This window comes from Astatotilapia calliptera, chromosome 6 (genome assembly GCF_900246225.1).
Source record: "Astatotilapia calliptera chromosome 6, fAstCal1.2, whole genome shotgun sequence".
NCBI lineage: Eukaryota > Metazoa > Chordata > Actinopteri > Cichliformes > Cichlidae > Astatotilapia > Astatotilapia calliptera.
In genome coordinates, this window is record NC_039307.1 from 38,091,983 (window position 1) to 38,109,164 (window position 17,182).

General features: G+C 42.4%; 1 protein-coding gene across 1 annotated transcript in view; it reads right to left on the reverse strand.

Annotated features, from left to right (window-relative positions):
• The window catches only part of gpr179 (G protein-coupled receptor 179), a 29,555-nt gene extending 20,497 nt beyond the window's left edge, over nucleotides 1-9,058 (reverse strand). The window contains exons 1-2 of the mRNA XM_026172083.1: nucleotides 7,404-9,058; nucleotides 6,122-6,230 (exon numbers count right to left, since the gene is read on the reverse strand). Of these exons, the coding sequence (XP_026027868.1) occupies nucleotides 6,122-6,230; nucleotides 7,404-8,320 (1,026 nt within the window). The 5' untranslated portion in view covers nucleotides 8,321-9,058. The remainder of the gene's footprint in view (nucleotides 1-6,121; nucleotides 6,231-7,403) is intronic.
• Nucleotides 9,059-17,182: the final 8,124 nt, after the last annotated feature.

Below are 17,182 nucleotides of genomic sequence, written 5' to 3' on the forward strand. Positions count from 1 at the left end.
GGTGCCATGTGGATTTGGGGATTTTTTTTAGAGTGCTCTGCTCTTGTGTTTCAGACCTCTGTGAGTGTAGTGCATAAAAGGGAAGTATGTCAGCGGGCTGGATTATTTCAATAATCCATCAGATCATCCTGCAGCCTGCCACCCTGAACAGCCATCTTTAAATAGATGGCTGAGATGAGAGGTAGCGGATGGGTCTGCAAAGACAGCCTGACAGAGAAAAGAGAAACCAACGTTGGACGGGTGGGGTGCAGCAGGTAGAACAGTTTAAGAGGCCAAAATGAAGTAACGAGCTCCACCACTCAGGGCTTACACCTTTTGGAGATCACAAACGTTTTAGAGTGTGCATGCAAGATGTAACTAAAAAGAATATAAACAGACATGTTTTCCATATTAGCTTTAGGTCGCGGCTCAGAGTGTGTTCTTTACAATAGAAACAGTAACTAGAAAAATAACCTCAGCAGAAAAACGTCAACATCTAAGAAGACAGCAGAGAAGCCCTATCTGCTGATGAAAAGCTACTCGGCAGATAAAAATGATCACTGCATCTAAGATCATAGTCTGCGCTCCAGTTTCAAATGTTTCTATTCCATTGTAGTTGCCTGTTAGCCCATTATATGTTGTCTTTGGTCCCACTTAAAACTACATGGCAAAAACACCTAGAGCTTAAATTCAGTAATGAGAAGTGGGGCATTCTTTATCAGAACATCTTTGTTTCATTGTTTTGTTTATGTAAGATGTACCCCAACTCACCTTTAGATGTCTTTGTTATTGAACATGTACTGGAACAATCATCGATACTGGAATAAGAGCTGAGAGCTTAAGATCACAACATTATTATGTGGAACTGCAACACTAGATCCTACTGTATATGGGAGAAGATACACAATAGTGTGTATATGTCTTGAGATATCCCTCATCTCTATATATTTTGCAAGGAAAATGGGAAATTGGTACGAGTTACATTAACATACAAATGTTAATGGAAGGAAGGTGGTATGGCCGCCTTTATTCCATATTTGTACATTAGATGTCAAGGAGATGTAAGTAGAAGTGACTCAAACGCCAACCCCAAGTGAACGCCAGTGCATTTATTTACAATGACTCTTAAATACCAGTTCAGAAAGGTCAAAATAGTAGGAACAGTACAGGCTCTTGAGGGTTTCCTCAAAATCCACACAGAATCCAATCCTCTGCCAAAGCCCACCTATCATGGTCCGTGGGAGCAGCTGTGGGGAGTTGTCATCAGGATGGTGCACTGGCTACTCTCTTGGGCGGAGCTGCCTGTCTCACACCTGAGCCTTATTTCACTGTTAACCACAAGGGACTGTTTAAACCAGCGCAACCGGCTACTCATGTTGTTTAGTCTCCGTACCATCCTGTTCTGGATTCAAGGCTCACTTCCTTCGTTGCCATTTCCCATTTCCCTGGCCCTGCGTACTACCGTGGGTCCAATTGCGGTGTTTTAGAACAGCCTCTCCCATAAGCTGTTCCCACTTCCTCCGGCTACTGCATTACCCCAGTGTCTGTTTCTGGGTCCCGCCTCCGTGCGAATTTCAGTTCATGACTCCACCTCGCTTGACGGGAATCTATTTATTTTGCGGTTTGCAGATAGGAAAACTTCTCCAATGCCAACTTTATGGCCAGCAGCTCCCGGTCACTAACACTGATGACACAATGAGAGAAAAAGGCACATGGATGCATCTTACCCAAATCCTGCTGCGAGAGAACAACTCCAGAATCTGAGATGTCCACTTCCACAATGAACTGTTCACTCAGATTGGGTTGTTCAAGAACAACTGCTGTGGGTGAAGAGCTGCTTCAGCTTGTCGAATGTGGCTCGGGCTGCAGAACTCCACTGAAACATGTGCCTCGGAGAGGTGAGAGCAGTTAGCCTTGATCAGTCTACCACGGCCTTAACATTCACTAGGTCAGCCTTCATTTGCCCTCTCTCAACAGTGAAGCCCAAGAAAGACACAGTCAGCATGAGACACATTTTCCTCCCTTTACACAGACGCTTTGGATGACCAGACAGACATGTTTCTCATGCTCCTGCAGGGGCTTTGGGAAAATCAGTATATCATCAAGGTACACAAACACAAAATGATTAATGAAGTCCCTTAGGACATTATTAACCAGGACAAGAAACACAGCTGGAGCATTTGTCAAACCAGATACTCAAAGTGGCCAGGATGCATACTAAACACTATTTTCCACTTGTGTCTTTTTCTCATTCTCACCAGATGAAAAGAGTTGGAAGACTACAGTTTTGTGATGATAGTGCCGCCTTGAAAGAGTCCAAATGCTGAGGTGAGGAGTGGTAAGGTTTTTTTTTCTGTAATCTTGTTCATGCTGTGGAAATCTATGCAGAGGCGAAGTGTTTCATCCTTTTTCTTGATGAAGAAAAACCCAGCACTAAGGGGAGATGACGATGGAAGGATAATACCAGCAGCAAGACACTGTGGTACATTTCTCCATGGCTTCTTGTTGGGGTTTAGACAGACTATGTAAGTGGCTGGTGGGCAAAGGTGCTCCGGGTAGGAGGTCTAAATTTTATCCCACTCTGTAATTAATAAAAGCTTTGAGTGACTAAATTTGGGAATCGATGGTGATTTTACCCAGAACCATGAGCCGGAGTAGGAAGGAGTTATCAGAAAGATGTCAGAATCTACACCGTGCCAGACACAGCCTTTCGGCCGCACCAGAGAAGTTGCTGCAAAGGCGCTTTTGTTACCACAATACAGACAGACACCAGCCACAAAACATTTTCTTCGCGTCTGTGGATACAGCTGGGCCTGACCAAGCTGAATCTGGCTGCTTCCTCTAGGTTGGATCGTTCTGTCAAGGAGACGTAAGTAGAAGAAGGATTCAAACGCAGGGCTCCAAGTGAACGTCAGCTCATTTCTTTACAGTGACTCTTAAACAACCGAAAGGTAGTGAACAGTAGTAACAGTCCAGTCTCCTCAAACGTTTCCTCAAAGTCCTAACACTATCCAATCTTCTCCCAAAGCCACACAAGAACCAGCTCACTACTTCACATCTTGAAAGGTAATCCTGGGCACAAAAACAGGAAGGTAAGAATCTAATTCGCAGGCAGGCAACAGCAAGGCTAGGAGACATGCTGCACTGTTTCTCTAGCCATGACCCAGTGAAGACTGAGTCTCTGTTGCATCTTTATGAAGCAACCAAACAAGGTCATCAGGAGCAGGTGTGTGATTGACGCCAGGTGTGTGGGAGCCAGAAGGCAGGTAACCAGCCATGTCATGACACACACACAACAGTTTTGACAAGAACACCATTGGCTGAAATACACACCCAAACCATGATAGAGCCTCCACTGTGTTTTACAGATGGCAGTAGACTCATGCTGTTAGACCTTTTCTCAGCCCTGCGTCCTGAGATCCTGTGTCAGGTCTTTGTTGGATTTTTTCCTAGGACACGACTTTCAGACACGGTTTACCTGCTGTAGATAGTTGCCACTTTTTTTCCCTCCACTTGTTCAGTTTCCTCAAAGGACACACTGCACACCAAGTCACACCAAGACATGCCAGGTTTTCAGCTAATAATAACTCTTTAGGAAATTATTTTATGTCTGTTAGTTTTGCTTTCGCTCAGAAGGCGAGTCCCAAAATTAGACAAAACTCTCCAACAGCTGTCTGAAGTCAGAGCTTTTGACTCACAGAGATTACTTTTGTCACGGCTGCTGAGGCGAGCCGTGTGGTGTTGGAGGGAGAAAGGACCCAAAATGCAGGCAGTTGATGATAGTGCTAGTGATGTTTATTTACAAAGTGGCGTAGCGGCAAAACAGGCAATGAGGGATGACAAAACTAAAGAAAACTATCCATCCATCCATCTACATCCGCTTTATCAGAGGCCGGGTCGCGGGGGCAGCAGCCTAAGCAGAGAAGCCCAGACCTCCCTCTCCCCAGCCACCTCCTCCAGCTTATCCGGGGGTCTGCCCCGGGGCCTCCTCCCAGTGGTGGACTGATCCCCGGCTGCCAAGACTAAAGAAAACTAAACTGGGAAAAGTAAATAACAAACCAGAGACGCAGAGAGACGCAGAGAGACGCAGAGAGACGCAGAGAGACGCAGAGAGACGCAGAGAGACGCAGAGAGACGCAGAGAGACGCAGAGAGACGCAGAGAGACGCAGAGAGACGCAGAGAGACGCAGAGAGACGCAGAGAGACGCAGAGAGACGCAGAGAGACGCAGAGAGACGCAGAGAGACGCAGAGAGACGCAGAGAGACGCAGAGAGACGCAGAGAGACGCAGAGAGACGCAGAGAGACGCAGAGAGCGAACAGGACACCGTGAAATACAGATGAACCAGCAACAGGCAGGAGAACACGCAGGGCTTAAATACACACAGCAGTAATCAGGGGATGAGAGACAGGAGGGCAACACAGCTGGGAGAAATCAGAGCTGACGGGACAGGGGAAACGTAAACTGAACACACTCACATGAGACAGAGACTTTCAGAATAAAACAGGAAACTCAGACACAGAGAACCAGACAAGACACTGAACTAAACAGACAGATTCACAAACAGACAGTGTGACACCATAGACAGACAGAACACAGTGGGACCAGGGCAGGCACAGAACAGAAACCTAACAAATGGCAAATCATAACAGAATACATACTCAGAATAAACAAAAGCATAAAGAAACACAAAAGACTGAGTCGGCAGACTCAGGACCATGGCAACTTTTACATATGCCAACCTCAGTCTTCTAAACTTTAGTCATGTTTAAAAGCATACAACACAGGAAATAAGAATAAATAAAATGTATTTTACTTATTTCTTTATTTTACAATACAACCTCAGAAAAATTGTTCTTATCAGTCTTTATCATTTTAAGTAACTGTTTGAGTAATTGTTACTCAAACATGCAGAAACAGCTGTCGGGAAGCGAAATAAAAGCTCTGCTGTAACCAAATCACTGAACAAATGTGAGATGTGGGAGGTGATTCGGAGATCAACACCAGGCTATGTCAGGACATATCTTCCCCTCTTTCAATTTCTAAATTTTCCCTTTCAAACACCAAGCTGTTTGCCTCACATTAAAAAGAAATCTCTAAAAAGAAATCAAGCAGTGGATGCACACGTGATCTTGATATCTTTTTTTCAAAATTCAACCACATGAGGCAGTATAAAGGCTGAGAGGCTTCTTCTAATGTCCTGTTACTATTGTTGGTACTCTGGTGTAGTGCAGGTACTGTACAGTATGTACAATGTAGCATCACCTAGTTCCCCCTCTCACAGTCCTTTCTTTCTCCTTACTTTGAATGATCTAGTAAATATTTCAGGCTTCATCCTCAAAAGAGAAAGGAGACAATTAGCACGCGAAAGGATGTTTAAACCAATGAATATACGTATAATCTCAAAACTCCAGAAAAAAACTCCGTCTGATCCCATGTGACATTTAAAATTAATATTTTGTGTAAGACTATGATTAATGATGAAACACTGACTACCCTACTATGGCAGTAGAAGTGGCAGACACTTTTAGATTCATGAACAATAAACAACACTTGTTCTTGCCTTGTGGTCCAGATGTTAAGATCATACTGGAATAATATTGCTTACAGTATGTAGTATAATAGGCAATGTGCTAAAATGTTCCTAATAAAAATACTCACGTGCTGACTTAGAGATGTTCGAGAAAGTTTAACATTGTCACCATATATATTTATTGGCTAGCATGCTAGCAGTTCCTTTTAAGTCATAATGTACTGTAGGTTTGCAGGTACCATGGTTTTAAAAAGTATGTACAGCAATTACAGTTCTATCGAAAACAATTCAATCTATCCAATGTTCCTTATGTTCCCATATTAATGTCCTTGAAATTTAACCTTGACCAAAAAAATGAAAAAGGAATGACATCACCAAAGCCATGGAGTTTCATCCAGTTTTGCTCAGTTATCTGTCAGTCATGTATATTGAGATAGATGCTAATAGTGCCAGATGAAATCTCAGGGATCTTCACAACAAAATCTTTAATAATGGTGCCATTTTTCATGGCAATTTGGTTGTGTGTACTAAAAGCAACAAAAACAAAAAATCTTGACTTTCTGTCGCTATCTCAAAGGTAGTTTCAGTCCCTGGTCTACACTGTGTTTACCTCCATGGTGGTGCGGTTGCACTGGTGAGTATCAGCAAACCAGCCTTCCCCTGTTGCACACTGGTCCAAGTCAATGTCCTGAATGTTGACATCCACACGGATCACACCTCTAAAGCCGAACACACAGACAGTGGGGGAGTGGGTCACAGATGTGTGACAAAACAAAGAAACAACAGTGGCTCCACATGAGGTCAGACTTAGAATAAGTCTCTTCTTTTTCCGCATACATCTTCATATCCCAAAGACCTCACTGTGCCATATTATTTCAATGGAGCACTTCCCTCTCAGACCGCAGGCTTACTTGTGGTTCCTAGACTTTCTAAAAGTAGAATATAAGGCAGAGAAGATAACATGGCAAAGCTGTGGAACCAGCTTCCAGTTTCTCTCAGGAGACAGACACTTTGAATATTAGCCTTTAAAGTTACTTTTTTTTTTAGTAAAGTTTACAGTTAGGGTTGGTTCAGGTAACCCTGAGCCATGCCTTAATTATGCTGCAATAGCCTACGGCTGCTGGGGGACTTCCCATGATGTACCACTCTTGCATTCCCCTCTTTTTTACTCCCCATGTGTTTATATCCCACTGTTCCAGGTCAATAACTTTTGACTTCTCTCTAGTCTGTGTTTTGTCCAGTTAAACTGAATTAAATTGCTACTGCACATTTTGCCTGACCATGCAAGACATTCTATTTCAAATGTTATATTTAATTAAACTCTTCAAACACATTCAAACACGAGTGTTATTGTAAATTCATTTCAGAGTGCTAGCTTCTGTCATTTTCAGCGGGTAAAATGGACTTGGAGTTTTGTTTAAACTACTCTGCTCACAGTGACCAATCGATACAACAGGTGTTTAAATGCAACAAGATCGTTAATGGTCTCATTAGGCATGATTTTGCATAAAAAATTATGACTTAAATGTTTTTCTTTAAGACCCTCACATTACTAAGAGTATTCAAAGGACTGAAAAAAGTGCTCCCAATGTGGATGCAAATTTCTCTGTTCATAATACAAAACGTATAATAGCATTTTATGACTGGAAGATGTCATTGGCACCACTGATTGACAGCTCATCACACAGATCAATGGATTCACATCATTACTAAGACGGTTACTAGGAAACTGAATGTACATTCCCAAACCAAACATTTAAAGTGAACCAACCAAATTTCTATAATTACTGACATCATCAGAGGTGTCACTTCTATGTGTGTGCCTGTATTTATGTGACTGTTATTGCTTGGTTTGTGCGTGTTTGTTTGTTTGTATGTGTGCAGGCCCTAACCTGAATTCTGGTGTCAGGTCAGGCTTGAGACCAAAGAAGGAGGTGGAGAGTGTGAGCATCCAGCCAGGCACAAAGCGTTCATCCATACAGTCCAGAAAAGGAGCACTATCCCAGCGTACCCCACTGCGATTGGTCACATAGCTGTCACCCTGCCCCCACTTAGGTGTGTCCAAGGTATTGAGGTCATTGAGGAGCACTCGTTTGGACAGGGTTGTGATTGGCTGGCTGGACTCTGGGAATTTCAGTTTTCTGAACCAGCTGTCATCAGGGGCAGGGGCAGGTGGGTGCAGGCTCTCCCATGCCTTGGATAAGTCCTGGAGGATGATTGTCTGCACCTTAGCCATTGGGCTGCGAGTTGCATGGAGCACTAGCTGCGGCACGTGGGCAGTTGGGTCAGCATCAAACGTAAACAGGGCCCGCCGGATGAGCACATCAGCTTCTAGAAGGGCACGGACCAGGGCATGGTACCACTCCATATCCTCTTGCACCGTGCTCTCATGCAGGTCACTAGCTTGGAAGATCATGTTAAGAAAGTTGGCAGTGTTGGCTAGTGCATCCATAGCTGGCCTGAGGGGGGCGGTGAAGCTGAGGGGCAGGGGTCCCATCTGCCCACGGGTGCTATACGCCCGTGAACAACGGCCCACTACCAGAGTCGAGGGGTCTCCGGTGTACAGAAATGTCTCTGCCGGTGACCAGTCATCCTCTATTTCGGTGGGAGCTTCTGAAGTGGAAAACCCCGAAGGCTCTGCAGCAGTGGAGGAAGTGGAGGGGCTGGTGGAGTTTTCTGAAGTTCTTGTATTGTTTGTCAATGACTCAGTGCTGTTGGTCGTCTCCACTGTGACGCCTGATGGGAAATCTGAAGCCACCTGCGCTCTGAGGACGGATGGCAGCAGGAGGAGAAGCCAGACGGGATCCATCCTGGACGCACGCTGATGAAGAAAAAAAGGGGGGAAGTAACTGAAGGGGTCACTCAGCTAAAGCACGCTTTGCCCCTTTTGGATTTCCTTTGAAGTGATAACCCGTCACATGTTGTTTTGAACTTTTCATCTTCACATTTGGGAGGCACTGCAGCAGCAGGTATCCGGTAACAACGCTGCCACACGCGCTGCTGAGCTCTCACTCACACTCGGAGCGCACAGCTCCATCTGTGCGCCGCACGGAACCATGCACGCCTGAGCTCGTGTCAACACGAAGATGTAGTTGAACCTGCGAGTCCTCGGTGGTGGTGCAAGGATAAAACAGACGAGGGGAGCAATCCCCGCATTTCTGTTTCCCGTAAGGTGTCTCTAGCGTGCCGTCGCGCTCAGTCTTCGTTTCTCGTGCTTTACAATCACCAGTGCAAAGAAAACGCAGTGTGCGCAGCAAGAAGGAGGAGAGAGGAAAAACCTCAAACTTGGGGCTCCCTGCGTCAGATGGGAGGAGGAGGAGAGAAGGAGAGATGTTGTAGAGATGGAGGGGTTAAGAGAGAGAGAGCAGACTTCTCCCTTCTTCTTTTGCCTCCCGCTCTGCTATCTGTTGCTCCACAGAGCTTCCAGCCCGTCGGGTGGAAGCTCATGATGCTCGTCCCACCCCTCTCTACCGTCGTTCCCTCTCTCCTTGCCTCCCGCCTTCCGTCCTCCCCTTCCTTTCATTCAGCCCCGAACTCCCCCCTCCGTTTTGACAAACCCTCACCAGTGCTTAAAGGTGATGAGAGTGGTACATCTGTTGTGTGTGTGTGTGTGTGTGTGTGTGTGTGTGTGTGCGTGCGTGCGTGCGTGCGTGCGTGCGTGCGTGTTCACAAAGCAGAGGATGATGCATTCAGTCAGAGATGAGGGTTAAGCTCTGCTGCATTTGGACATCCATCAAAAATATCTCTACTGGATGGTTGGATTAACCCCTCGTACACGAGAGAAAGACGAGCATTCTTTCTCTCACACACACACAGTGGAGGCCACAGGATGTAAAGTGTTAACAACCTCCACATTTATACTTCAGTTTTTTGTTTCTAAGTTTTTGCAGCATGAGGGAGTTTATTCTCTGTTTAGGCGCATGAGTTCATTTGTTAGTTTTTGTGTGTGGTGGGGGAGCTCGCAAATACCATAACACTGGTGCAACAATCGTGTGTCTTTCACACTGCTGAGTGAAAGATGTATGAGAAGCGTGATGAAAGAAAAGGCGACACAGATGTATGATGGGAGGAGTAATGCGGGCAAGAAGACTAGTTTTGGTGACTATGGCAACCAGTTTCTGAGAATCTCCCGCCCCAGCCCCCTCCTCAACTGTGAGCCACACACACACACACACACACACACACACACACACACACACACACACACACACACACACACACACACACACACACACCCTCCTTGGGACTTCACTGCAGAACAGTGAAGGTGGTGCAGTCGAGCTTGAGGAACACAATAAGTCAGACTGTTCTCGTGCATCTAGAAAAACACGCAAACGACAAGTGCAGTGATGAAATGAAGCTTTAACACACCATGAGTCACATTCATACCTACCGTTTTTCTTCTAGCTTATCTACTTGGTAATGTTATTAATCATTTCATGCACGTACAAGTGCGCAGCTAATAAGGCACTAGAAGTTGTCACATCTGAACTTTTTCTTCAGTCCAACAAATGTAATCTGTCTGAAAGCCATTAAAGACCATTTAAAACAATACACTGTGCACTGTGAAGAGTAACAAGGGAATCCCTGATGATGATGGGACACACATGCACTGCATATTTTGATTTCGCAAGTTTTTTGTCTTTTGAAGAAGAAATTGATAAAACACTGGGGTGAACTCAGTCTTACCAGCCCAGATTGTTTTTCTTCTCGGCTGAACATTGCGTGATTATAACTGATATCTGAACACGCTCCTACAATAATTGCTGTGACTTAGCCTAGAACTTGCTTTTAAGTCTATCCATCCCCCTCTTCATATATGAGGGTGTTCTAATATTGCACACAAAATAAAGTGACAGTTTGTGGAAATCTTGGTCCTACAGCGATGGCAACTGTTCACTCCTGAGGTCTTCAAGTTGTTCCAGTTTGATCCCATATAAACAAACATCAGTGCTGACTGATCTGGCACCACCTGAGGTGCTGCAGATAAGAGTTTGGGGTATTCAAGGGTTGAGTGGGTAATATAGTAACTAAGATAACTAAGTAAATAAGTAAAGACAGTTTCATGTAAATATTATTTTAGAGGCTTGTTTATTAAAAGCAAATAAAAGAACTAAAAGAGCCGGAACATCTAGAAGGTACGCAATGCAAAATAGACCATAAATAATGATATAGAAGACTGTACTGAACGAGAGTAAATATAAGATGAAGGGATGTATAAGGAAAAACGATGTGTAATGACCCCCGGGCTTCATCACATCAATATTCAGCTCTGCAGGGCGGGTTGTTAGTTTGATTACGCCACATAAACATCAAATATGAGCAAACACTGTTTTCATCTCTGTGGCTTACATGTACACACACACACACGCACACACACACACACACACACACACACACACACACACACACACACACACACACACACACACACACACACACACACACACACACACTGTAAGGATTAATGGGCCTTCATCCACTCTCCTAGCATTATCTGCACTCAGCAGCAGCGTCATCTATCACTACAGAATGACCTGCAGCGCCATCTGCCTGTCTCACAGCATTAATACAACACTGCTAGTCAGTGTGGAGGTTTGCGTCTTTGGAGCGCTTTGTTCAGTGTTTTAAAGCTACTGCTGTGTTCATACTACACTTCATTTAAACAAAGATATATATTTCTACATATTTACTTTTGTCGCACCACTTCTCAATACAGTCCGCATCTTATCGTGTATGACATTTAGAACTGGAAAATGTCATTGGCATAGCTCATTGACAGCTCATAACACACAGATATGGGCTGGTACAAGTTACAGTCAAATGTCTGTTGTTACTGACATAATCATCAGTTCCATGTTTGTACTTGTATTTCTGTTACTGCATCAAGTGTGTTTGTTGTTGTGTGTGCAGGCTCTAACTTTAATTCTAGGGTCAGGTAATGGTTGAGGTGGAGACACAACGGCATGTTAGTTTGGTTTGCTGGCTAGCCTTTCTTAAAACATCAGTTTGTGTCTGTGTGGGTTCTCTCCAAGTACTATGGCTTCTTACCACAGTCCATACATGTTGTTTGTCTCTTTGTCTCTCTGTGTTAGGGACCTGTTCAGGGTGTACCCCTGTCTCTTGTTTGTTGCTAGCTGGAATAGGCCCCAACCCCCTGCAGAAGAGAACAGAATAACTAAAATAGGGACATTTTGTACAAACATTTGTGGTATCCTGCAGATGATTCATACCTGAGTAAAAAAACCCTAAATATTGTGCTTATAGTCACAATAATGGTGATCTCTCATAGAGCGTAAATAAAAGATGGCCACTAACACCATGACATCATGCTTTTGGTTAGTGAAATCATGTTGCAAATCCTCAGTCTGAGTACTTCAGGGATCTCAGTATTTTATAACCAGACTTGATGAGAAAGTTGCCTTTCTAAATGATTAATCCTACATATGACCAGACTGTATAAAATAAACATCATCATCAAGACTTGAAACTATAAACCCAACAGGAACTTGTTTACTGAGATCATAGAGCAAGGGAGCCAAAAGGTTGTTTTTACATGGATTTATATTCCATTCAGTTCTTATTTCGACTGCACCCTGCTCCCCATTAGTGAGATTCAGGTTTAAGTCACTTCCACATTGGCATCAGAAGTGGAAACTGTGGCTATAGCCATCTTTGATATACAGTCTGTGGTCCAAAGTCTGAGCCCTTATATCATCAGCATGTTAGCAAGGCCTTTGTGAGAAGGTTAGCTTGTAAGTATTCAAATCAAAAATGATAAAATGACTGCAGTCTTCAGCATTTACTGCAAAGTTTTCACATACTGAAAATTAACATAACAGCAGCATAGCTCAGTTTTTTAAATGAAAAAGGAAGACTGACCACCGGATTAGTGAGTGGATCCAGCGGCTCTGTCATGCTGTGTTTGGGCATTTTGATTTGGGTCTATTTGTTCCCTTGAAGAAAACTGTATCTGTAACTGTAACTGTTCTGCTGTTCATCATTATTATAACTATTCTGAATTATTGGATTGTTTTTGTGAGTATTATGAACCATAGTGCAGTGTTTTAATATTAGATTAAAACCTTTGCAAACCTGTCTTCTAGAAATTATATTTATGTATTATGTATTAATGAACAAGCATTTTATCATGATTTGTCAAATTATGACTGGAAGAAAATAGGATTGATCCCTGATGTAGAATTAGCGTGGGCATTCTTTAAGGATGGGTTTATGCAAATTGTGAATAAACATGCTCCATTAAGAAGATATAGGATAAAAGGTCGCGAAAACCCCTGGTTCTCCCAAGAGCTGGCAGATATCATTCATGAGCGTAACCTGGCTTGGGCCAAAGCGAGGAAAACAGGCTACCCCAGTGATTGGCTTCTTTTCAGACAACTAAGAAACAGATGTACTTCCTCTATTAAGAAAGCTAAAACAGAATATTATCTGTCTGTCACCACTGAGAACCTAAATAATCCACAGAAGTTCTGGAAAATCATTAAGTCTCTTTCAGTGAGTAAAAGCTCCCACGCTCTACCCACCTATGTTTTTAAGGATTCTGTTCCTGTTTATGATAGGAAGGAGATTATGAATTGTTTTAACAAGCACTTTATATCTTCTGGCTCTTTGTTTGACTCTCTGAACCCAGTCTCTGTAAAATCTGGCACAAACCTTCCGGTGTACACTGGTCAGCCATTTAACTTTGTTCCTTTCTCTGTGCAGGAGGTCTGTAAAGCTCTTAAACTGTTAGATCCTAGAAAATCTCCAGGGCCAGACTTACTAGATCCTTACTTCTTGAAACTGGCAGCTGATTTTGTAGCAGAGCCTCTCACAACACTTTTCAACCTCACACTGGATACGAATAAAATTCCCTCAGTATGGAAATCAGCTTTTGTTGTTCCTCTATTAAAAGGGGGCGACCCAGCAGTGTTAACTAATTACAGACCAATATCTAATCTATCTGTGCTGGCCAAAGTTCTTGAAGCTCTTGTGTGTGAGCAGTTAAAGGAGTTTTTGCACATCAATGCCATTTTATCTGAATATCAATCAGGCTTTAGGAAGAATCACAGTACTATCACAGCTGCAATTAGAGTGGTAAATGATATTAATATTGCACTTGATAAAAAACAACACTGTGCATCCCTTTTTATTGATTTGTCAAAAGCATTTGACACTGTTGATCATTGTATTTTAAAACTTAGACTCTTCCAGTCAGGACTCTCTGAGAGAGCAGTGGCATGGTTCTCAAACTACCTCAGTAACAGGACTCAGTGCATTAAATCTGACGGTCTATGTTCTGACTTTGTTACAGTGCACAGCGGAGTGCCACAGGGTTCTGTATTAGGTCCCCTTCTATTTATCATTTACGTAAACAATCTTAGTCTACATGTGCCAGATGCAAACTTGCACTTCTATGCTGATGATACAGTTATTTACAGCTGTGGTTCAACTCTTGTCCAAGCCATCGACTCCTTGCAGAAAGCCTTTTCTGCTGTCCAGCACTCATTACATCAGCTTAAACTTGTTCTCAACACAGACAAAACAAAGCTCATGTTGTTTTCTAAATCAAGGAGACGAGCCCAAACAATCCCATCAGTAACCACTCTTGAAGGTAATAAAATAGAGTTGGTTCACACCTATAAATATCTGGGAATCTTAATTGATGACTCGCTTACCTTCAAACCACATGTAGAGAATCTTGTGAAAAACCTGAAGTTAAAACTGAGATTTTATTTTCAAAATAAGTTGTGTTTCTCTTTTAATACAAAGAAGCGGCTTGTTGCTGCAACATTCTTGCCTGTGCTGGATTATGGTGATATTCTATATATGAATGCTTCTGCTCAATGTCTTCGAATGGTTGATTCTGTGTATCGTGCTTGTCTGAGGTTCATCACTAACTGTAAATTTCAGACTCACCACTGTGAGTTATACTCTCAGGTAGGATGGCCTGCTTTGGTAAGTCGGAGGAACTCTCATTTATACAGTTTTATATATAAGGCGATACTTGGGTTGCTGCCTTCTTATATATGTTCCCTGCTTGTAATGAAACATGCTGGTCGGTATTCTCTTCGTCCGCATGGTTACTTGTTGCTTTCTGTTCCATTTGCCCGAACTGAACTTGGTAAAAGAGCTTTTGTCCATTTAGCACCCTCGGCCTGGAACAAACTGCAGAAAGGAATGGAAAATGACTGAATTCATTTCATTAAGTGATTTTAAATCTAAACTACGAATCCTTGAGGCCAAGTCCATAACATGCAACTGTTTCAATTAGATTGATTGTCATTTTAACTGACTTTTTATTTTATTTGAATTTTATTGAATTTTATTTTTATTTTATTTGTATTCTTTCACTTATTGTTGCATGTGTGTTGTTGCTGCCTGTGTTTGAGTAATTTCTGTAACTGTGAGACATCTGCTGCTGCCTATCTTGGCCAGGTCTCCCTTGAAAAAGAGGTTTTTAATCTCAATGGGATCTTCCTGGTTAAATAAAGGTTAATAAATAAATAAATAATTTACAATATCATTATTGTTTCCATGGAAATGCTTCAGCAGTAGCATAATCACTGGCTGGGTAACTTGGGTTTGATGGCAGATATACAAAATACCCAAGGTTGACATCCAGACCTCTGTCAGTGGCAGTACAGACACCAGAATCACACCGGTTAAGGTTAGGGAAGGTTCATGGTTTTGTTTAAACGAGGATCAGAAGCCAAAACAGTTTCTGTAGCAAACCGCACTGAGATATTTCCATGTGAAAGGTAAAGCAACCATGAGGGTAATGCTGTAAACATCGATAATTATGTCCCCTCGCTTTTAAGATGCGTATCAATTAAAATATCAGTTGTCCTTTAACCTGTTATGGACTTATGGCTTTTTGTTCTGTTATCTAACTGCTTCCTTAAATAACATGCCCTTGGTACTTTAACAGTGTTGTTTGGAGCTGGAATGGGACACTCAGCTTAGAAAGAAAGGTGTGTGGGTTTGGCCTGTTTGCTATTCTACTCCTTGTGGATGGCAGCTTAATTTGAAGGGGACAAATGTCTCTAATACATTTAGGAATCTCTGCATGTGTGTCTGTTCTTTACATATTTTCACAGCTGCTTTACACTGGGCAGGTGTTTCTGTTCTGGTTGGATTCCTGTGTTTTATTACTGGCTAATTTGGTTTTCTACTGCCTCACATGTATCAGTGGCACATGCAGGAAAGACAAAGCCCTGTTTCACAGTGAGGTGTTGGGATGTTATTTACTGTTCACTTAAAAAGGCAGTTATTATCATCTGTCGTTGTTTTCCATCCGCTTCTTCTTTTTCCATTTTATTATTTGTATTTAACTTTTATTTTTAGCTCTTTCCTTGTAGTTTTCTCTTTTTTTCCCCTCGGACATCATCCATTGCTGTTCTCTCTGTAATTCCCACTTAAACTTCACTAAGCCAAATTAGCACCAGGGTATATTTGGATAGTCTCCATGTACATACTGCTGGCTATTAGACCTGCCATTATCAGTCAGCTGAGGAGCTGCCATGTGCTACAGCAGCTTACAGTCACCCTATTTCACTTGCTAATCAAATGTAATAGGGTGACCGCACTGTCTGAATCTGTGGGATGAAGCCAACAATAAGACACACAACCTTATGTAAAAAGTGGCACTCTGTCAGAAGATTGAATAAACTTGCTCTTAAGTGGGTCTTCATCATCAGATATCTGGGACTGTGCCACATGGAACTCGTTGTCTTTCCAGCATCTCATTAGATAAGAGCTATAAGATAGGTACTGGTGACAAGACTCCAGTAAGAATATGAACCCAGTTCTTATTTTACTGTTTCTGTTTAATGAATGCTCTTTTTAAACTCTCCTAGTTTGCAGACAGTAATTTGAAATCTTCTTTCGTATTTTGTTAGCTATATGTGAGTAAGGCTTACAAACCCTTCCTCGAAGCAGATACTGTGAAGTCCCAGTATCTGGATAATTACACTTTGTTTGTAACTCTTAAGTGTAGACTGTGTGCTTTAATAAGTAGTTTAAGAGCTACATCTCTCATTTTAGAGACCCAAAGGTAATTGGACAAACTAACAGAATTTTTAATAAAATGACTGAATGACAATCTTTTGCAGTCAATAACTGAAAGAACTGGAGAACATGTGGATATCCCTAAACTCTGCGTTTCATCTTTGAGGTGAAATAACAACAACCTATGTTTACATTCTCCTGACAAGGACCTCTTGTGATCACTGCCAGGAGCGAAGACAAACGCAGTAAGACGCTTTGACCAAGTTTGACATGAAAGACTACTTTGTGTTCCAGCATAGGTCCAACACATGCTTAGTTTTACCTCTATTTTGGTCTGAACCAACTGCTGAGATAAATATAGGGAATCATTGTTCTTTGTTTCAGAGAACCTGTTGTCCATGCCTGGCACATATCTGTCAGGGGTTCTTCCAGAAGGAGTGCCATGGGGTGGCACTGGTCCCCTAATATCACCCACCTGGTGTACTGTTCATCTCAGCAAATATTGTTCTTTGTACATACTGTTTATTTTCAGTATATTATTAGTATTAGTTATTAATTTGCAGATTTCAAGATATAAATCATATGATGCTGTATTATTACATAGCATTAATGATTGAAATCATCTGCAGGTGCAACATTAAAATCATATATGTATTAATGA